At 60.6% G+C, this 22,149-nt stretch overlaps 1 protein-coding gene across 6 annotated transcripts in view; it reads left to right on the top strand.

Moving 5' to 3' along the window:
* The window catches only part of RAP1GAP (RAP1 GTPase activating protein), a 185,149-nt gene that overhangs the window by 124,160 nt on the left and 38,840 nt on the right, over window positions 1–22,149 (top strand). For 3 of the 6 annotated variants that reach the window (XM_084651475.1, XM_084651473.1, XM_084651476.1), the window contains exons 1-12: window positions 5,664–7,262; window positions 10,215–10,318; window positions 10,464–10,542; window positions 11,044–11,097; window positions 13,055–13,138; window positions 14,074–14,174; window positions 14,411–14,540; window positions 15,073–15,228; window positions 16,320–16,391; window positions 16,857–16,943; window positions 17,468–17,608; window positions 21,834–21,965. In XM_084651475.1, the coding sequence (XP_084507601.1) occupies window positions 6,768–7,262; window positions 10,215–10,318; window positions 10,464–10,542; window positions 11,044–11,097; window positions 13,055–13,138; window positions 14,074–14,174; window positions 14,411–14,540; window positions 15,073–15,228; window positions 16,320–16,391; window positions 16,857–16,943; window positions 17,468–17,608; window positions 21,834–21,965 (1,635 nt within the window). In that variant the 5' untranslated portion in view covers window positions 5,664–6,767. Of the gene's footprint in view, window positions 1–1,284; window positions 1,321–3,153; window positions 3,202–5,363; window positions 5,403–5,663; window positions 7,263–10,214; window positions 10,319–10,463; window positions 10,543–11,043; window positions 11,098–13,054; window positions 13,139–14,073; window positions 14,175–14,410; window positions 14,541–15,072; window positions 15,229–16,319; window positions 16,392–16,856; window positions 16,944–17,467; window positions 17,609–21,833; window positions 21,966–22,149 lie in introns of those variants that run through there. The other 3 variants (XM_084651478.1, XM_084651477.1, XM_084651474.1) reach the window with 2 other exon arrangements.

The following is a 22,149-nucleotide window of genomic DNA, read 5'->3' as shown; positions in this document are numbered from 1 at the left end:
CTGAGCACGCAAGGGGCTCTGAGCTGCTGCCAAGACAAGTAATTAAGGGCTATTGCTTGTGTTAGAAGGGAAAGTGGTTAACGCTGCACGCCTGGGGGTGAGCAGGGGCCCGCACCGTGTGTGTGCACATGGGGTGTGTGTCCAGGAGTGCGTGTGAATGAGTTCTCAGGGGTGCACATGGGGGTGGGGGTGTGCGCAGTGGCTGTAGGTGTTTGCATGTGGGTGTTTGAGGAGGGTGTCTGTGTTGGCAGGTGTGTCTATGTTCAGGAGTGTGTCTAGGTGCACAAGGGCGTTTATGGGAGGGAGGGGAGGTTGTGTCTCTGTGTGTGTGGATTCCTGTACGGGGCCATGTGCCTGTGTACACAGCTGTATCGCAACACAAGTGAGTGTACGTCTGTAGCTACGTATCCGCTGGGGGGCTAACCCTGCACGTGGGTATCTCAGTAATTGACGGGGGGGCCTCACCCATCTAGCAGCTCTGTCCTTTGGCGAGCGAGCTCCTACTGCCCCCACCCCCTGCTAGTGCCCAAAGAGCAGGGCACATTGGGGCTCTCCATGTAACGTGTCTCGGGAAATCCAGCCCATTGTATCCGAGCACAATCAATGGCTCAGTCAACTCCCACCTGGGACAGGCCAGAACTGCCCCAACCCTGCAGGCTGAGGGGCGCATGGGCTAAAAGGAGGACAGCTCTCATCCCCTTTGGGACAAAGGCTGACTGGCTTGAGCAGGGAGTGTTACCCCTGGGTCACATAGCCAGCGTGATTCACTGACTGCCCCGAGATCAGACTCAGCTGGGGAGGGAGTACCCCGGCTGTGGGGGTGTCAGCAGAGGCCTGAGGCCAGCGCAGTTAGTGAGGGCAGTGGTGGGGCAGATGTGGGGAGTGAAGGGGACAGGGGCTGGGATCTGGCTGGAATTCAGGCTGTCTCTGAGTCTCATCAGACCTACCCCTAAAGTCCTCCCGCTATCCTAGCCTGCCCCATCTGAGGCTGATGGGGGCAGCCTGGCTATCTCATGCAGGGCACTGATGGCTGACCTATGGCAATGGGGGCTCTAGGCCTGCTGGGATTGCAGACCAGGGTCAGTGTTCCCTCTAATTTTTGACAGGCCGTGTGCGCAAAAAAATTCTTCTGTGCAAAATGTTGAGTTTCTGTGCAAATTTTTGTGTGCGCTGTGTTTTGCTGTGTGCGCAGGGTTTAGGATCTGTGTGCACACGCACACAGCTCAGAGGGAACAGTGGTCTCGGCCCTTCGTGCTGATGCAGGCTGCTTTCTCTCTCTTGCAGACCTCAGAGTTGTTTGAGATGATCGAAAAGATGCAGGTGAGTCGCCTCCCTAGAGCTGGGCCCGTGGCTGGCTGAGCAGAGCAGAAGGGAGGAAGGAAGGTGCAATACATACTAGGAGGCATGGGTGGGGGGCCCATGTGGGCTCTGGTGAGCCAGCCAAGAAGTGGAGGCTGGTTTGGGAGAGCAATTACCATCTCAGCCCAGAGATCTCCCTCACACGCCACCCCCAGCTGGGATGAGAGATCCGTCAGGGCCCCTGTGTCAGGCCCTGTGTCCCCTGGGAGAGCCCAGGGCAGGAGCAGTCCTTGGGGCTCAGGGATCGGAGGAGGCCGGACAGGTTGTCAACTCGTATTATTCAGCAGAGGCTGTCGCTGTGGCTGGAGCCTGAAGAGCTTTTAACTGAGTTTTTCAGTGTTTTGCTGCAGCTGGTTCAATACATTCCTGGAGGGGACGGGGCATGAATAGGGTCTCCTCTGATGCAGCAGGTTGAGCAGAGACGGGGAGATGGGGCTGCTGCAAAACCCATGGTGCTTTCTGGAAAGGCCCTTTGCACTGGGCTCCCGTCTCTCAGGAGCTGTACAGGGTTCCCAGTCACTGCTCGGCCACCGGCCCTCCTTGCTTTTCCTGCCTTGACCTGCCAATGCCCTCACTGCTGACCCGCAGCCCCCTCAGCCCTTCCAGTTCTGGGGACCCCCTACACACATCTCCGCCGACCCCCCTCAGTGCTGACCCGCAGCCCCCTCAGCCCTTCCAGTTCTAGGGACCCCCCTATACACAGCTCTGCTGACCCCCCTCAGTGCTGACCCACAGCCCCTTCAGCTATTACAGTTCTGGGGTCCTTCTACACACAACTCTGCCGACCCCTCAGTGCTGACCCACAGCCCCCTCAGCTATTCCAGTTTTGGGGACCCCCCTATACACAGCTCTGCCGACCCCTCAGTGCTGACCCACAGCCCCCTCAGCCCTTCCAGTTCTAGGGACCCCCCTATACACAGCTCTGCCGACCCCTCAGTGCTGACCCACAGCCCCCTCAGCCCTTCCAGTTCTAGGGACCCCCCTATACACAGCTCTGCTGACCCCCCTCAGTGCTGACCCACAGCCCCCTCAGCTATTCCAGTTCTGGGGTCCTTCTACACACAGCTCTGCCGACCCCTCAGTGCTGACCCACAGCCCCCTCAGCCCTTCCAGTTCTAGGGACCCCCCTATACACAGCTCTGCCAACCCCCCTCAGTGCTGACCCACAGCCCCCTCAGCTATTCCAGTTCTGGGGTCCTTCTACACACAGCTCTGCCAACCCCCCTCAGTGCTGACCCACAGCCCCCTCAGCTATTCCAGTTTTGGGGACCCCCCTATACACAGCTCTGCTGACCCCCCTCAGTGCTGACCCACAGCCCCTTCAGCTATTGCAGTTCTGGGGACCCCCCTATACACAGCTCTGCCCAGCGGGTTCAGCACGCGAAGCCAAGCTCTCCAAGTGAGCAGAGCTGAATGGCTTCCTGGGGCTTTGTAGCCTGGACTTGTCCCTGTCATGAAGCGCTGCACGGACACACGGCAGTATGGAGAGCCTTGCAGAGCCGCACAGCTGCAGGGACAGCCGGCGCCCCGCCCCAGCTGTGAGTTCATGCCCCGCTCGCAGAGCACTCCTACCAGGTGCTGCCACAGGTAGACACAGCCCCCGAGTCCCACCCACAGCCATCGACTCAGAGAAGGTACAGAGCGGGGACAGCCATGCGGCTGTGACCCACAGCTGCCTGCAGATCTGTGCCAAGCAGGAAGCAGCCCCCACCCGCAAAGCAAACACACGCTCTGGTGCTAGGGCCCACGCTCAGGGCCAGCCACTGACTCCCTCTTCCTTGTTGTCTCTCGCAGGGAAGCAGAATGGATGAACAGCGATGCTCCTTCCCACCCCCTCTCAAGGTAGGCCCCAGAGGATGCTGCATGGGGGCAGGGGCATTGGATCTCCCTCCCCCCAGCACATTTGGGGTTACCCACTTATGCTGGGATGCCCTCTGCAGTGTCGGATGGGGCCTGCGCTTTGCACCATGCGGCGCGCTGCGGGCTGCAGCCGGCTCTGACGCCCCTCGCGCTCCCTACCGAGCACGAGCTGCGGCTCAGCACCCACAACCAGAGGGGCTCTGACGAGAGGCAGAGAAACTGATGTGCCCCCGGCTCTGAGGGCTGCTCAGCAGGAGCTGTACAGGGTTCCCAGCCACTGCACGGCCACCGGCCCTCCTTGCTTTTCCGCCTCGACCTGCCGACCCCTCAGCGTGACCCGCACCCCGCAGCTATTGCAGTTCTGTGGTCCCCTCTGTACACCGCTCTGCCGACACCCCTCAGTGCTGACCCGCACCCCCTGTCACGGGGTCCCTGGGCGATGCTCTGGAGCTGCTCCCTATGAAGCCAGGCGGGACTCTGGGGGAGCCTCCTCTCTGGGAGCAGCCTGTCTGCAGGACACACAGCTCACCCGGCTTCCACCTTCCTAGGTCTGACCTCAGAGCATTCAGCCTCCTCTGCCCCTCCGTGCGCTCTGCCCCTCACAGCGAGTCCTGGGGAAGCCAGAGGGTCTGCATACACCCTTCTCCCACCACCTAGATACTTAAGAACTGCATAGGGGAAACTGAGGCACCACCACAATATTCAGAGAAAACATTAAGAACAGTCCCACTTTGTCACACCCCCTCAGCTATTGCAGTTCTGGGATCCCCCTACACACAGCTCTGCCGACCCCCTCAGTGCTGACCAGCAGCTCCCTCAGCTATTCCAGTTCTGGGGACCCCCCTACACACAGCTCTGCTGACCCCCTCAGTGCTGACCCGCAGCTCCCTCAGCTATTCCAGTTCTGGGGACCCCCCTACACACAGCTCTGCTGACCTCCTCAGTGCTGACCCGCAGCCTCCTCAGCCCTTCCAGTTCTGGGGACCCCTTACACACAGCTCTGCCGACCCCCGCAGTGTGACCCGCAGCCCCTCAGCTATTCCAGTTCTGGGGACCCCTTACACACAGCTCTGCCGACCCCCTCAGGGCTGACCCGCAGCCCCCTCAGCCCTTCCAGTTCTGGGTCCCCCCTACACACAGCTCTGCCGACCCCCTCAGTGCTGACCCGCAGCCCCTCAGCCCTTCCAGTTCTGGGGACCCCCTACACACAGCTCTGCCGACCCCCGCAGTGTGACCCGCAGCCTCCACAGAGAAGCTGTCAGCTGTTCTGCAGCGTAGTTTGTGGGGAAACACAGCGGTGGGAAGGTGGGAAGCGGAATGAGACTATCTGACTCATTCTCCTGGTCGCCTTAGGCAGGATTTGAACCCCGATCTCCAGAGGTGACAAGCTAATGCCTTCAGAGGGCAGCTCCAGCTGGGATGGGCGTCCGCAAGAGCCATCACCTTTTCCCAGGGGGCCGGCTGTAGCGTGTCCACCCTGTCTGCGGCAGCTGTGCGGGAGGCCAGTGGCCGCGGAGACGTCCCTGCTGGGCTGTTGGCAGGAGAAGGGACCGTTGATTGACAGAGCCAGCAGAGACAACAAGCAGTGGGCCAGCACTGTTCACTGGCCTGACGGCATGCCACCCACAAGGGCGCTCGTCAGTGTCGCTGCTGATCTGAATGTTAACCTTTAACGGTGTCCAGGGGGTCACGGGATAGCCTCTGACCAGTCACCTCTCTGGCTTTGTTCCTCGATCGCCTCTGCAGGGGGCTGGCGCCTAGTGGGCCTGGTGGGTCCTGCCTGCCCCATCAGGGATATTTGCTCCCCTTTCCAGTGCCTGCCAGGCCCCTTGTGCAGCACCCCGGTCTACAGTGAGGCGTCCCATTACTGGGCAGCACTGCGGCTCCCCTGGGGCAGAGACCTGTCTACACTACAGCTTCCACTACCAGTGCACGCCCCAAAGTGCTCTGCCCTCTGAGCTCCACTCCCCAGGGTAGATGTGCCTGCTAGGCTTTGAGAATAAGCCTCTTCTCCGTCTGGCAGGTCCTTGGAGGAAGGCCAGGCTTGGCTGGGGTCCGGGGTCCGGGGGGCAGCAGCAGGCCTGGCTCTCACGCAGGGCGGACTCCCCCAGTCGATGAGCCCCTGGTGTGTTTGTGTGTTTCAGACCGAAGAGGATTATATTCCGTATCCCAGCGTCCATGAGGTAACGAGGGTGCCTGTGCTCTGCCTGTGTCACATTTGTGTTGCCGTGGAGACCAGAACCCGGCCTGGGGTGCTGCACATCCCCCAAGGCATGGTCTCTGCCCCAAGGAGCTTCCAGTCTAAGGAGACAGGTGACAAAGGCCGGGTGGGGCCCGCTCTGCCCAGCCACCCGCAACTGGCATTGCAGCAGGGCAGGTCTAGAGGAGGGCAGTGGCCAGCCCAGGATGGGAGTCCCAGGGAAGGCACAGAGGGAATGGGATGAAAAGGGGAGTAACGAGGAGACAAGCAGGGAGGGGCGGGCTGTTCTGCGGCGTCCCCAGCACTTGCTGATCTTCCCCTTGCTGCGCCAGGCCAGCGCCTGAGCCTTGCAGCCTTTGGCTGCCCCTGGCAGATCGCAGGGTACACTGGGCGCTTGTGGGGATGGTGCCATTCCCCGGGAGGCGCTGGGAAATCCCCCGGCTCCCCGGGGATCTCAGAGTAGCACCAGGAGGGTGGGGTTGGAGTGGAAGGGGTGGGCATGGTTACCAGGCCAGGGTACTGAGGCCAAGGCTCCATCGTGTAGGAAAAGGGCCCCAGGGTCTTTAACAACCATTAGCCTCCCTGCCCTGCCTTAGCGACTGGCAGAGGTGTCCATCTCTCCAGCAGCAGGCCGGGGCGTTGCTTCAATAGAGACCAAGAGGGAAGTGCTTCCTATTGAAATTTATCTGCCTCCCCATCAGCCAGTTCCTGCACAGACATCCTGGGCCCGACGCTGGCTGATTTCCTAGGGTGCTGCTGAGTGTCAGGCCGCTCTGAGAACAAGCTGTAGCTCTTGGATCACACTTGCCACCCAGAGCTCTTCAGGCACTTTACAGCCCCCTTTTACAAATGAGGCACGGAGAGGGGAAGGGACTGGCCAAGGTCACCCCACAGGCCGGGGCAGAGCTGGGAAGAGACCCAAGTCTCCTGAGGCCCAGGCCAGTGCGCTAAGCACTAGTCCCCGCTAGCTTGCTCTAAGGCAAGTTATAAGGTAAGAGGGTTCAGTGTACCCCTCTTTTGGAAGCCTCCTGGTGAGCCCATGAGCTGTCTGTTCCCAGCTGTCTGGGGGTGGGCTCGGATCCTAGCAGATCTCCTACGCTATGCAGCATCTGGCCTGGCCAGGCTGTGGACGGGTGAGTGGGGAGTGGTGGTGATTAGCCAGTCGTGAGTGCTCTTCTCCCTGATTGCCCCAGCATGGCGCCGGGGGTGCTGTGCTCCTGGTGGTAAAACCAAGCCTCTCTGCAGTTCGCAGTGTTGGTGTAGCAGGGTTGGTCCCTGGATATTAGAGAGCCGGGTGGGAGGGGAGACCTTTCATCACCTCAGAGTGCAGGATTAGGCTCAAAGAAAGATGTTCCCCCACCCCGTTGTGTCAGTGCTCAGCCTGTGCTCCCGATGGGCCTGGTTCCTGACAGTGAGCACTGTCCTGCCTCCCTCAGTGCCCTCTTGGCTTCCCATTCCTCTGCTGTGCCCTTGGCTGCTGTCTTGGGCCCCTGAGGCCGACGAGGCGAACGCTTCGTTTGCGAAGGCCTCTGGGCTCCTTCCGAAGAGTGATGTTGTAGAGATCCTGGGCGCATGCTCCGCAGGCTGTGTGTCTCCACACCAGGGTCGCGGGTCAGCATGCCCCAGTGCAGTTTCCTGGCCCTCCCTCTCCCTCCAGGTGCTGGGGCGCGAGGGGCCGTTCCCCCTCATCCTGCTGCCACAGTTCGGGGGCTACTGGATCGAAGGCACCAACCATGAGCTGACCAGCATCCCCGAAACCATGTCACTCCCGTCTCCAACCTCCAAGGTGAAACTGGAATGTAACCACATGGCCAGGATCTACAGGAAGCATTTCCTGGGCAAGGTAAGCACTCCTTCCCCACCCGCCCCCCAGCACCCCCTGGCCCTGGCCCAGCAGGAAGATGATCCCGGCGCTCGCCATGCACTGCCTTTAGCACAGACTGGCCGTTCTCAGTCCCTTTGCTGGTGATTCCCCGACCAGATCAGTTTCCCTGGCTCCCGGTGCTTGTGGGACTCAGACTCCCTCTGGTTTCAATGGACTTTGGAGCAGGCTCTGGGGTTCTGCTTCATTTGCAGGCTCAGGACAGCCTACGCTGGGGCTAACCCTTGTGTTCTCTGCCCCTGGAACAACCCAGCCGAGCCCCATCGGGCCCCCCAAGGAAGCCATGTGGCAAATTTCCTGTGTGAACAGGACGGGGGGACTGGGATTGTGGGAATCGAACAAGGAAAAGAAAGGCCTTTGCCTCAACTCCTGTTTGGGGAGAGAGGCTTGGGGAAGCAATAGTGACCTGGGAAATCTTGCTATCGGGGGCGCCCAGGATGTCCCATTGTCAGGGCTCCTTAACACACAAACCATTGTCTGATTTCAGATCTCCCAAGAGCCCTGCCCTGCCCAGCTCCCAGTCCCTCCTCCCAGGCCTGGGACTCCCAAGCAGCTCTGGCAGTTCGCCTGCTCCCAGGGGACATGCAGCTGGGGACTAGCCAGTTTCCTGGGGCTCAGGGGGAGGAGCGGATCCTGCTAGCGTTTGGATCCAGTTTAGGGGTCTGGTTAGCTGGTGAGCTGAGGCCCCTTTAAGATGCTCTGGGGCCGTAAAGAAGCCTTTAAGGGAGCAGAAACGGCTTCCGGAAAAGCCACCCTATGCGGGGGCCTCCCTGAACAGTATGGAGTTGGTGTCAGGGCTCTGTGCCAGCCATGCTCCCAGCCGGCATAGGGGGTGGATCGGGAGCATGGTTGGCATTTGCTGCTCTACAGCAGTTCTCTGCTTCCCAGGGGCCCTCCACCCCACTCCAGGGGCTGGGCAAGTCACCAAATAGGGGGAGTTCAAATCTGGCTTCAGGCCTCCCCCTACCCCTCACATGCACAGAACTGAGGTACCTGAGGGCAGGTGAGGTTGGCACCGACTCCAGTCTCTGCAGGTCGGATCACAGGATCCTGCTAGGGCTGCATGGTTGGAAGAGCAGCACTCTGTTATTCTCAGTCAAACAGGCCTAAGCCTGGGAAAGCCCATGCCATGGCCTGAGGGCCCCTGGGCTCTCCTTCAGGGTGTGAGCTGCAGTCCCGGGCTCTGTTTGCCCAAGGATCTCACGCTGTTTGCTGGAGTACTTACATGTTGTTGCTTTTCTGCACCCCTTGCTGCTGGGATTAATTTCCTGGCACCTGGCCGCAGCCTGTCTCTTTCATGAGGACTGGCCCTGAGCCATGCTAGCATGAATCACCCCTGCACCCTCCTCCGATGGCTAGAGCACGTCTCCTGCCCCCTGCCGATTGCATTGCTGCATCCCTTCTGCTCCTACTGTTCCAGCAGAGCATTGTGCTGGGGCCTTGTTACACGCTGTACAGCTCCGGCTGTATCCGCCCCGTGGGGTTGAAATGCTCCCTGGACTCAGCTGTCTGTCTGCACTGTGCTTCACCCCATGCCGGCAGGACTCCGGGGACTGCAGCAGGCTGGAGCGCGTTGCTGGCTGTGTCACAGTGTTCTGGCCAGCGCTGGTGTCTTGGTGGGGAGAAATGTTCTGGGGAAAGGGTGTGACACCCCCAGCAGTGCTGAGGGACGGACCTTTACTGCACATCCCCAGTCACCTGGCGTGAGTCGGGGCTACCCATGGCTAATCCCTCTGGAATGTGCCCAGGGCCATGTCCACTGGTCCCAGGGATGGCGCTCAAATCCAAAGGCATCAGATTGGCAGCCCAAGCTTTGCCAGTGTTGGAAATAGACCCTGCCTTTGGGGGTAGGGATGGCCCACCCTGCTCTGGGGTTTACTCCCTGTGTGTCGGCCCTTCCCTCTCCCCATGGGCAAGGCCGACCCATTGCACCGTGATCGCAGAGGGGGCAGTTTGCGCTATGGGCTGGATCCCACAATGCAGCTGCTCTGGGTGCCCCTCGCTTGGGGCTCGGGGCACTTGGGAAGGTCCCTGTGGTGTCACTGTGTTAGAGCATCTGAACCCCCCAGATGGCACCTCCCGGTCCCGGCCGGCCCCGGTTCATGCAGCCAGGAGTTGAGGGGTCTGGCGTGCAGGAGTGTGCCGCTGGAAGCTGGGAATGGCTCATTGGCCAAGTTCACCTGCAGCTGGCGGGGAAGTGCGAACAGCAGCCCAGACTCCTTGTGGTTCCCTGGATGCATCCCCCAGCTGTGCGGCCCGCTGGTCTCTGAGGCTCGTTGGGTCCCTGGCTCTGTTGACCCCTGAGCCTGCAGCAGGCCGTGGAGGGGCGTGAGGTGTTGACAGACCCTGTGGGACATCTCCAGATCGTGGGGTCCTGCTCCGAGTCCCGAGCGGGGGCTGTGCAGGACATGCCAGCCTGGCCCAGCAGCCTGTGGGGGGCAGCGCTCAGCATGCCAGGGAGTGGAAGGGGTATGCGCCTCTTCCAAGGGGCGTATGAGCTGCAGCAGCCAACATGGGACCCATCAGCCACTCGCAGCCCCCCGCCCTCCCGTGCATGGTGGCAGGTGTCTGACCTGCTGCCTGAGCCTAACCGTCCCCCAGCAACTTGGTCACCAGCTGGCCCTCACCTGCCAGGCTGCGCAAGGCCCTAGCCAGCAAACTGCCCCTCCCTTCCTCTGTCGCCTGGAGGTGCCGCAGGCCTTGATGGGGGCACCCCACCCGGCTCAGCGCTGGGGCCCAAGGGGCAGAAATCCTTAGCTCCTGCTCACGGGAGCTGGGATGTCATGTGAGCCCAGGAGGGCAGCTGTTACCCCAGGGGGCCACAGTGGACCAGAGAGGGGACCAAAGAGCTATGTCCACCCCCACTGGGAGGCTGCTCTCTGGTCTCTCAGTGGCTCATCTGTTTCCCCCCAGGAGCACTTTAACTACTACTGCCTGGACACAGCACTGGGCCACCTCGTCTTCTCCCTCAAGTACGATGTCATTGGTGACCAGGAGCACCTGCGGCTGCTACTCAGGTGAGCGAGGGGCCCTCTGCGTCCCCGGGGCAATGCCCGAGCCACAGAGCCTGGATCATGCTTCCTCCCCCATCTGGGGGGGCCAGGTGCCAGGGCTCTCGGGGCGCCCCGCCTGGTCCTGTGACACCCTCGACTCCTATTGCAGAACCAAGTGCCGAACCTACCACGACGTCATCCCCATCTCCTGCCTGACCGAGTTTCCCAACATCGTGCAGATGGCCAAGGCAGGTACCTCGGCGGGACCCTTCCAGCTCTGGTGCCCGGGGTTACCATGGGCTGAGCCTGTACCCTGATCTCACTCAGCCCTCGCACAGGCCAGGCCCCATTTCCCTGCCTGAGGAGTGCTGAGGAGAGTGCTGGGCCGTGGGGGCCGATTAGTGTCCTATGGCCGGGACCACTTCTGGCTCCAGCGGGGGTTCATTTTTCTGCAGCCTGTCCAGCGGCCGTGACCAGCAGGCCGGGGCACTGTGGGTGTACGGCCTGTTCTCTCCCAGAGCACTGCAGTCGATAGCCTGGTGGGGGGCAGGGGCTGTGCAAGGGCACACACACACACACCCCCCCGTGCTCCCTGAAGGGAGCCTGAGAGAGCAGAGAGCGTCATCCCAAAAGCCCAAACATGTGGGCTCTGGCTGCTCCCATCCACGCTCCCCTCCTCCTCCTCCCCGTGACACGTGCACACATGCGGTTCTGAGTCGCACGTTCTCACTCTCTCGTCACTGTTTCAGCTGGCGTGCGAGGACGTGAACGTGGATCGGTTCTATCCGGTGTTGTACCCAAAGGTAGGCTGGCGGCAGCGTGCAGGGGGAAGGAAGCCAGCCTGAACTTTTTGACAGCTCCCGCGCACGCTCACACCCGGAGCCTGCCTCCGCACCACTGGGGGCTCCCACCAGGGCGCCCAGCAGGGAACCCCAGCCTTCAGCAGGCAGCAGGATGTCGGAAGGGCAGGCTGGGCATTCCACAGCCAATCAGAACTTAGTCCAGCTTTAGCCCCAAACCTGACCCTGGCTGGCTCCTTTGCCAGGTTTGCCGGTGGCCAGAAGCGGCACCGCCAAGCCCCACCAGGAAGCCTTTTTCAGGGTGCTCCCGGCCCAGCACAGAGCCCCACCCAGGGGTTTAGAGGAGCTTCACAGGAGAGGCGCCCCGTCCCAGGGGCTCACCTCACTGGCTGGGTTTATATCAGGGCTGGCCTCCTTCTGCTCCCTGACTCCAGTGCTGAGGCGTCCCCGGTGCCCAGGCACTGACGGGTGGGATTTGCACCTGCAGTTAATGGTGGAGTGAAGCGCAGCCCCGAAAAGCAGGTCTGTGTGGAAAGGCCACTCCTGCTGGGAGCTCGCCTCTGGCAAAGTGCTCAGCTCAGGGCATTCTGTCTTGGGCTGGGCCGGGGTCCTGCTGCTCCATGGCAAAACTCCCACCTCTGGGTTGGGGGTGGGGGGTCAGAGGAAGCCCTGGGACTCGGGAGAGTCCACCCCTCCCACAGCACATATCTGAAGTCCACTGCGGCAAGGGGGGGATGCCAGGAAGCACTCTGGTTCCCCAGCCAGCAGGAAAGAGAGGGGCATCCCTGGGTGATGTCCCGATTTTATAGGGACAGTCCTGATTCTGGGGGCTTCTTGTTATATAGGCACCTATTACCCCCACCCCCATCCCGATTTTTCACACTTGCCCTCTGGTCACCCTATCCCTGGGTGACTCCCAGACCCCCCTTCCCGCCACATATCCCAGAGCTCTTGTTCCATCCTGTGTCTGCTGACAGCCAGAAGAGCATTGTGGGTAACTACATGTGGATGAAGGCACAAAGGGCTGGATTTGGAAAAGAGCTCAGGTCCCGGCTGCACCCGGCGCCCTCTGCTCCGCGGGTCCCCTGCCCCCAGGGCCCTGCTCTGCGGGGGCTCCTGGTCGCTGTGCTAGGAGTTTGCACAGAGCTGTGTGAGGGGCCTGGGCTTGCGCCAGGTGGGGACAAGAACCAGAGTCCTAGATCTCAGAGATGGGAAAAGCCTGTTAGAGCCGGCCCAGTCCCTGTCTGTGCGGCTTGTTCCTGCTCTGAGGGTTCCCCTCACCCACCTGCCACTGGGAGGAAATTTTCGAATGGGACGTTTTTCCACTGGAAATGCCAGTTCAGAGACAGCAAACGTTCCATGGAATCATCTCGCCTTGGTAAATTCCTTTCCAAATGGAAATGAAGTGCTGTCTGCGGGGCTGGAGGCGTCCTGCCAGGCATGGGGCGTCCTTGTTGGGTGCGGGACTGGAGGTGCCATGCAGGGCTGAGGGCGTCCCATTCGGAGTGTCCCATTTTGATCTTTTCCAAACGCAGCATTTCAGGTTTCCATTTTGAAGGAACTTTTCCTTCCAGGTTTTTTTTTTATTTTTGAGTGTCATATCTTATAAAAATAGGGCAGAAAGTGGTGCTGGAAAGGGAAGGGTTAGATTTTGTCAGAGCTTCGATTGGCCCCAGATGAATTTTCTTTCAGAATTTTGGTTTGTGAGAAATTTCAAATGTTGTTTTCATTCTGGGATGGAAGAAATGTTGAAATCATGAGACCGCCCCTCCTGAAATCCAGATTCTGCATTGCTCCACGCCTCACACCCCACACCTGCCACCCTGAGAGGAACCCGCCCCATGCAGCAACCCTGCCTTGCATGGATCGTGAGTCCTCCCAGGGCCGGGTCCCCGTCACAACTCAGAGGGAGCAGCGGTTCCTGGCAGCTGGATGTAACCAGCCTCTCCCATCTCCCCAGGCCTCTCGTCTCATCGTCACCTTCGACGAGCACGTCCTCAGCAATCACTTCAAGTTCGGCGTCATCTACCAGAAGTTGGGCCAGGTGGGTCAGTCTCCATGCGGTGGGGCTGGGCTTTCTGGGACAGTGAATCGATCCCATAGGGAGCTGGGGCTACCCCAGCCTGCCAGTCTCCACCCCTGGCTTTCCCCTCTCACAAGCAGCCTGCGGCGGGGGCGGGAGCCCCCAACCTTCCAGCTATTGCTCCAGCTCAGCATAGCTGTTGGTGAGCAAAAGCGGCTGGAACTGGGTTGCCTGAACCCACCGGGGATGTCTCCCTGGCATCCCACCCTCCCAGCTGCTTTCATCTGAGCACAGCCACGGCCCATTTGCTTTGCCAAGAGCTATAATGGATTCAGGAGCCATGGCTGGGACTATCCAGCTAAACCACACCCTTGACTACATAGCGTTTGCCCTGGTTCTGTTACCGGGGCTGGGGTGGGGTGAAGAGCACCACCTAATGGTTAAGGCTGGGAACTGTGAGTCTGGAGACTTCTGTTCCCTGCTTCTCCAGTGACCCTTTACAAGTCATGTACCCGTGCCTCAGTTTCCCCACCAGACAAATGGGGAGAACCCCGAAGCTGGGTGCACATACAGGCTGTTGGTTAGGGGCTGCAACAGCACTAGATGAAGGATTGCGACAGCTTCTCCCCAGAACTGGGCCCCAGTGGCTGCCATGCTCTCTGCAGGCACGGCAATCGGCAGGTGCTGTAGGGGCATTGCGGGTTCACTCTGCGGGTCAGAGCTCAGCTCACGGCATAGACTTGGGGGGAGCTCGGCCGCAGAAGAGGCTCTTTGCTCCTGCACCCTTCCAAGCGCCATCTCCGCTAGGGGCTCCTTTGCCCCCCCTCACAGACTCAGCTTCCCTCCAGCCAGGCTGTATGGACAGGCCTCAACCTGGCACAGCCCTGGGCTCATGCTAAGCTCGGCAGGGGGCCCGGCCCTGTCCTAACTCCTCTGGTTTGCTGGCCTTGTTGCAGACGTCCGAGGAGGAGCTGTTCGGCACCACCGAGGAGAGCCCGGCGTTCGTGGAGTTCCTCAACTTCCTGGGCCAGAAAGTCCAGCTGCAGGATTTCAAGGGGTGAGCGAGCTCCTGCCAGCCTGGGTCTGCCAGGCCTGTGTGTGGAGAGGAGGGAGGCTGGTCCCCTGCGCTGCTCTGGCCCCTTTTTGCTAAGCCTGTGCCACTCGCTGTCCCATCCAGTGGGTCTCTGCAGGACAGATCGGCCTGGCCTTGCAGATGCTGTCCCAGGCTCCTTGGGAGTGGAGGGACAGGGCGGGGTGGGCATCTGCCTGAGGCCTGGGTCTCTTTGATGGCAGGTTCCGGGGGGGGCTGGACGTGACCCATGGCCAGACGGGAACAGAATCTGTCTACTGCACCTTCCGCAGCAAGGAGATCATGTTCCACGTGTCCACAAAGCTGCCCTACACCGAGGGTGACGCCCAGCAGGTACGAGAGAGCTGCAGTACCCCCCCAGCAGGGGCTGCGCGCAGACATGCAGGTCTGCACACGTGGACACACACGCTAAAGTACAGCCCCGCACAGCCCCTCGGCCGTCATGTGCACACACCCCACCCCCTTCATGCACCCACCTGCGGCCCTTTTCCTACGCAGTCACTGTGACCAGTGTGACTCCCACCCCAAGTGGTTCTGCCCCAAACCAGCCCCCTCCTGCACCCCCCACGCAGCCCCTGGCCTGCTCCCCATGAGCTCTAACCCAGCCCCAGCCCCCCACTGGAGTGAAGAGACACTCGCTAGTGCCGAGCCCTAACTCGGGCCAGAGGGAGGTGGGGTATTGACAAGGGGCAGCCAGGGGATCCCCCATCCCTCCGGCTTAGCCTTTCCGTGCTCCTGCCCCTCACTGAGCTCCCAGTCTCCCTGATCTATCTCCCACCACTTCCCCTCCTCGACCCGTGCTGGGCCTGGCTGTCTTGGCATGGGGCTGGGGCCGCGGGAGTGACGCCCTCCCCGCTGCGCTCAGTTGCAGAGGAAGCGGCACATCGGGAACGACATTGTGGCCATCGTCTTCCAGGACGAGAACACGCCCTTCGTGCCGGACATGATCGCCTCCAATTTCCTACATGCCTACATCGTGGTGCAGGCGGAGAAGCCCTGCTCCGAGAGCACGCTCTACAAGGTGAGCACATGCCCAGGGGCCTGCTCGCAGCCCGCCAGGGACCCAGCCCAATGCGTGCAGCACCACCGAGTTACCAGGGCACTAACAGGGCAGGGGTTGGGCCACAGACCTGCTCCCAGCTAGAGACTGGGACCTGAGGGAACAGGACTGGGCAGAGCACTGGGCATGGGAAGCAATCCATGAAACTCAGAAATGGGGCACAAGGTTGTTAATATGGGAATGACAGTCCCTAGAGGTTAGAGACAGGGGCTGGTCGTCAGGACTCCTGGGTTCTGTTCCTGGCTTTGGGCGGGGGGTGAGGTCTCGGGATGAAAGCAGGGGGCCGGTCGTCAGGACTCCTGGGTTCTGTTCCTGGCTTTGGGTGGGGGGTGAGGTCTCGGGATGAAAGCAGGGGGCCGGTTGTCAGGACTCCTGGGTTCTGTTCCTGCTCTGCCACTGACTCTGTGTGATATGGAGCCAGTCCTTTTGTCTCTCTGTGCTTCAGTTTCCTCTTGGGGCTAATGATCATGTGAGTCCCGAGATGAAGCATGGGTGTTATCACTGCTCCCCCTGGGATGCTCACTGGAGGAGGGGGAGCCCTGTCCAGAGCGCATGGCCCTGGCATGAGGTGCTTGAACCCGGAGTCAGGCTGACGCTGACCCAAGGACACTCGTGGACCTGAAGTGGAAGGCCCTGGTTCAATGCTGAGCCCCTGGTCCCAGTGATCTGGGGAGATGGCAGCTCTGGGGACAGCAGCATTGCTGTCAGCACATGCCACAAAGAGTCCTGGCCAGAGGGCTGGGCCCATCATCAGGGGGCGGGAGGACACTGCTCAGCACAGCCTAGCAGGGTGGGGAGGGTGAGCTCTTGGGCAGGCGTACCTCTCGGAGGGATGCTCCCGGGCACCAGCAGGCCCCAGCGTTCCTGCCCAGGCTGTCGGGCGGGTGATTCCCCTGTGCCACGAAGACACCCCAGTGTCCAGTAAGTGGTGCAAGGCAGGGGGCCCTGAAGGAACGAGCTGCCCACCCAATCTGGGCCCTCCCTTGTCTAGACGTACCCACTGGCCTGGCAGCGCGTGGCAGAGGAGGGGCTCACAGCGCCATGTCTTGCAGGTCTCTGTCACAGCCCGGGATGACGTGCCTTTCTTTGGCCCCCCACTGCCTGACCCAGCTGTCTTCAGAAAGGTGAGAGGCGAGGAGGGCCAGCTGTTGGCCCCAGGCAGGCACTGACCTGCCCAGAGGGGACATGTTGAACTTCCCAGTTCCAGGGAGCTTCCTGGGGCCAGCTCGTCCATCTGCACTTCCAGACCAGGCTGGCCGGGGCTGTGTGCTTACGGGAGTCACGCTCTCCGCTGGGAATGCCGCTCTCACTGGACAGGGAGCCCAGGGAGGCCTCAGAGCAGGGATCTGGGCAGCCAGCCATAGAGTCTGCTGGTTACTGCCCTGTCCCATTGCGGTAATGCCTGGAACTCAGGGGCTGGCAGGGCCAAGGCCAGAGCCAAGTTAGGTGGAGCTTCCTCCTGCTATGTGCTAGTCCCACCACCAGGGGGTGCTCAGCCGCTGCCAAGTCGCCCGGGCGGATACTGGCTGCCTGGCAAGCTCATTCCCGAAGGAAAGGCAGAGACTGACATGGGGTTTCTCCTCCCGCAGGGCCTTGACTTCCAGGAGTTCCTGCTGACCAAGCTGATCAATGCCGAGTACGCCTGCTACAAAGCCGAGAAGTTTGCCAAGCTGGAGGTGGGTCAGGAGCCACATGCCGGGGCTGCATTCTGAGCTGGCATCCTCCCTAGCCCCCCCAGCAATGCCCAGCACCTGCCCTCCCCTCACCCATTGCCCCTTGTCTCATTCTGGCCCGACCTGTCTATCCACAAGCCCTCATTCCTGTGAGAGCCAATGTGCTGCAGTGCCCACGTTAGGGCTCTGGGAGCAAGGGTGGCGAGACGGTGCCCTTGGTCGTCGGCTCTGGGGCCAGGGCCAGGGCCGTGCCTCGCTGCATACTTGCATGCAGTTGTTACGCCGGGCCCAGGATACAGGCACTGAGCTGGTTCTGTGGCAGGGCAGCACGTGCCAAAGGCTCCTGGGGATGGCCCCGCTCTCCAGGGCCGACAGCCGGGCACCGAGCAGGAGCCAGGGGCAGAATCACAACTCGTCCTCTTTCCCCGCAGTACTCGGTTCCCTCTGCCCCCTTTCTTTCTGATCCCTAGTGCCCCCAGCCCGTCCCTCCAATGCCGCTAACACCCCCTGTGCCCCTCCTGCCACAGGAACGCACGCGAGCAGCTCTGCTGGAGACGCTGTACGAGGAGCTGCATGTTAACAGCCAGTCCATGATGGGCCTGGGCGGGGACGAGGACAAGCTGGAGAACGGCAGCGGGGGTAGCGGGGGCTTCTTCGAGTCCTTCAAGGTGAGAGGGGCGTGGCACAGTCCCTGGCAGTGCAGCTCTCCAGCCAGGGACTGCCAAGGCCTAGGAAGCTGTGTGGCAGCTTAGAGCACTGGGAAGAAGACAGAAGATCTAGGCATGTGTTGGAGGGCAGGGGGAACCCACACTTTTAGCCCTTAAAGCAGTGGTCCCCAAACTTTTCAGTCATGCCCCCTGTTACCCCTCTTTGCACCCCCCCACATCCCCGTTGGGAGCCAGAGCCAGGAGCAGGGCCACAGCTCCTGAGTGGGTGTGTGGGTGCGGGGGCAGAGGCTTGAGGGTGGTTCTGGGGCCAGGAACGGGGCCGGAGACTGAAGCTGGGGGCAGGACTGGGGTTGGGGCTGGGAACAGAGCCACATGTGGGGGCAGGGCCAGGGCCAGGGCCAGGAGCGGAAGCCATGGCTGGGCCACAGTTGAGGGAGAAGGCTGAGGGTGAGGCTGGGGCCGTTGCTGGAGCAGAGCTGGGAGCCTGGGGGCGGAGGGGAGCTGCGTGGCACTCCAACTGCACCCCCCATGAGGGCTGGCCAGGCCCCACTGCGCTCATCCCAAAGTTCCTCCGGGCCACCCTAGGTGGGCACACGCCACAGTTGCAGGGCTCTGCCTTAAAGGGATGTAGTAGAATCCAATGGTGAGAGCAGAGGCTGGGAGGCAGGAGTCCTGGGTTCTATTCCCAGCTCTGCGTGTGACTGTGGGTCAGTCACTCCCCCACCCTGCCTCAGTTCCCCCACCTGTCAAAGGGGGACAGCGTGCTGACTGGCCTCTGGGTTCCCTGCATGGAAGGGGCTAGGGGAGGTGACGGGTTCAACCACAGAAACCCCCTTGGCCCTCTCACCTGATGTGCTGAGACTACCTCTGAGCCCGTTTTCTCTGCCCGTTTGGGCCTCCAGAACCCTGCCTTGTTGAGCCAGACACGCTGCAAACACAGATCCAGGTCTGAACCACATCCCCCAAAGCTGCAGACTTAACTGAAAACAGCTTAGGAAGTGCTCCTGTCTCTAGCACCCAGACACCCAGTTCCCAATGGGATCCAAACCCCAAATAAATCCGTTTTACTCTGTATAAAGCTTATACAGGGTAAACTCATAAATTGTCTGCCCTCTATAACACTGAGAGAGAGATAGGCACAGCTGTTTGCTCCCACGGGTATTAATCACTTATTCTGGGTTAATTAATAAGCAAAAGTGATTTTATTAAATATAAAAAGTAGGATTTAAGTGATTCCAAGTAATAACAGACAGAACAAAGTAAGTTTCAAAGCAAAATAAAACAAAATACGCAAGTCTAAGCCTAATACATGAAGAAACTGATTACAAATAAAATCTCACCCTCAGAGATGTTCCAATAAGCTTCTTTCGCAGACTGGACTCCTTCCTAGTCTGGGCCCAGTCCTTCCCCTGGTACAGTTCTTGTTAGCTCCAGCTCAGGTGGTAACTAGGGGATTTCTCATGACTGAACCCTCCTTTGTTCTGTTCCACTCCCTTGTATGTTCCACCCCCTTGTTCTGTTCTACCCCCTTGGCACAAGGCGGGAATCTTTTGTCTCTCTGGGTCCCCAACCCCCCTTCTCAATGAAAAAGCACCAGGTTTAAGATGGATTCCAATACCAGGTGACATGGTCACATGTCCTGTGAGACCCCAAGCCTTCATTCTTCCTGGCCTGACTCACAGGAAGGCTAGCAAATAAACAGCCATTTACAACAAATTGTCCTAGTTGATGGGAGCCATCAGGATTCCAAACCACCATTAATGGCCCTCACTTTGCATAATTACAATAGGCCCTCAGAGTTATATTTCATATTTCTAGTTTCAGATACAAGAGTGATACATTTATACAAATAGGATGACCACACTCAGTAGATTATAAGCTTTGTAATGATTCTTTACAGGAGACCTTTTGCATGGAGCATATTCTAGTAATATTATATTGACACTCATTAGCATATTTTCATAAAGTCAAATGGAGTGCAACATCACAGGCTGACCTGGGGGCCCAGCCATCTCTGCAGAGGGCTCAATGCTCCCTCTGGCAGAGTTGCCTGTGAGTGGCCGGTGTGCTGAGTTTGCTCATCAGTTTTGCTGTCTGGGTCTCACCTCGGGGAACTCTTGCTCCTACCCGCCCGGCCCAGGGGGCACACCTAAGTTCCCAGCAGCGCTGTGACGCATGGGGCGCAGACGGACTTGCCCAGCCCTGCTGACCTGGCCTGGACGAGTTGGGTAGAGAAGTGTGTCCAGCTGCTCCCCAGGGACCTAAGGGGAATGTCAGCTCTTAGGGAAGCCCTACATCCACAGAGGACGAGGGTGAATCTGGCTCTGGCCCACAGGCCTTAGCCTGCACTAAGTGGGTTCATGGGAGCTGCACCATCTCCTGCATGCCCCTGGCACAGGGACAGACCTAGCCAAGGACGGGGAGGGGACGTGGCTGCAGACTAGCGGTGAGGTGTGTAGTGTCGTCCCTTGACTCTCAGGCACATCCGCAGCTCCCCATATTAGCCAGCAGGGGGCACTAATAAGCAGGACTCCCATTGTCTCCCCCCTCCCCACGTCTGTCTCCCTCCCAGCCTGGCTGGCAAGCACCTGTCTGAGTCTTCCCCTTGCATGGGACTGGCACCCCGCCGGCATGGTGCTTGCATGCTTCGCTCACCATGGAGCACAGCACTGGAGCTGGGGCGGAGTCTGGCAGTGCGCCCGCCTGCCCTGCTTGGCAGCCAGCCCCCCACGCTGCCACCTGTCTCACCCTGCTGCAGCAAAAGCTCCTCCAGGCAAACAGCCCTTCGTGAGGGCTCAGCCATGGCACCTGCCTCCAGGCAGGCCCAGCAGAAGGATCGCAGCCCTCTGGGCAGTGGGGCCACTCCTACACAGGGGGATCAGGGCACTGGGAGGTTGTGGCTGAAAGGGGCTGAAGGAGTTGGGTGCCCAATGCCCAGGGGATCACCACAGCTTTGAAAACACCAGCCTCGGTGACTTGTTCAAGGTCACACAGGGAGGCAGAGTTGGGAATAGAACCCAGGAGTCCTGGCTGCCCTAGACCCTACTCCCTTCCGGCGTGGAGGGTGTCCTGGCTGCCAGTGCCCTGTTTTGAGCACTAGACGTGATCCCTTCCAGAGCTGAGAGTGGAAGCCAGGACTGCTGGTGCCAATCCTTGCTCTCGGCACTAGCCGTGTTGGCTTGTGGGTTCCTTTGTTTGGTGGGACAGGAAAGTGAAACATGTCCCAGGCTGTGCCAGCCAAGTCCTGAGCATCCCCCCAACGACGTACAAGTGAACTGAAGTGTGCAGTGCTCCTTTCTGCTAGTTACAGCCCCAGACCAGGAGCCGGATATGCCACCTGCCCCCATCTCCTCCCTGCCCGGTCCCAGCGCTGAGCCAGCTGCTGCCAGCCTGCCCCAGCCCAGCTGGAGGTGTCGGGGAAAGGCAGGCGCCCTAGGACGGGGCTGGGAAGAGGAGCTGCTCGGATGGGGCTGGCACTGGGCTGGGACCTTGGTACAAGCACTGGGAAGCCTGCAGCAGGGAGTGGGCAGCTTTACTGTCCCCCACAGCTGGGCAATGCCCCTCCAGTCTGCTCATGCTCTCTGTGCTGCGGGGGCTGGCGCAGCAGGCAGACGGGTACCTTGGGGAGTGGGGACAGTGGGAGGGTCCTGGGGAGCGACTAGGAACTCACTGTGCTCGAGGAGAGAAGTCACTGTGTGGAGTTGCCTGGGCTCATAGGCCACATCCAGTGAGTGGGTTATCCCACAGCCATTCACGCAGGCTGGCGGCAGGTTATCAATTCTCAGGCTATAGGACAGCAGCTGGTTGCTGCAGGGGTCAGGCAGGAACCCCTTGGCCCACCATGAGCACCCCTTGCAACGTACATTAGTGGGAAGGGGGCTTTTGCCTTCTTCTGGAGCATCAAGAGTTCTCCATTGCCAGGGTCTGGCTCATGGTCCGGTCCCACCCAGCATAGCCCATGCTCGAGGTGACAGGCCCAGCGCATGCCACCACCCACTGCCATTTGTCCAGGGGAGCCCAGTGTTGGGGGATGGGGTTTGTCTCAGGCTCTGCTCCCCACGACCCCCTCCTTGCTCCCCGGAGCGTGTCCCAGTGTCTCTCCCCTCCAGCCTGCTGCAGCTCTCTGCTTGGGCCCAGGGATGGCCGGCGGCTGTGGGCTGGCAGCCCTGAGTGCAGGGCTGCCGTGGGGCAGGCAGCGAGTGACAGTGACTGAATTCCCTTCCAGCGCGTGATCCGCAGCCGCAGCCAGTCCATGGACGCCATGGGCCTCAGCAGCAAGAAACAGAACACGGTGTCCACCAGCCACAGCGGCAGCTTCGGCCACAGCAACCCGGACATGGCCAAAACCGCGGGCACAGTGAGTGTGACCATCCCCGCACCCCTGCCGGGCCTGCTTCTGCTCTGAGCCCCACCTGTGTGACCCCCTCCTGCCCCGAGCCCCACCCCCGCTCTGAGCCCCGCCTGTCTGACCCCCTCCTGCCCCGAGCCCCACCCCCGCTCTGAGCCCCGCCTGTCTGACCCCCTCCTGCCCCGAGCCCCAC

The sequence above is a fragment of the Lepidochelys olivacea genome (genome assembly GCF_965140295.1).
Source record: "Lepidochelys olivacea isolate rLepOli2 genome assembly, chromosome: 18".
NCBI lineage: Eukaryota > Metazoa > Chordata > Testudines > Cheloniidae > Lepidochelys > Lepidochelys olivacea.
This window is presented reverse-complemented; position numbering and strand designations above follow the sequence as displayed.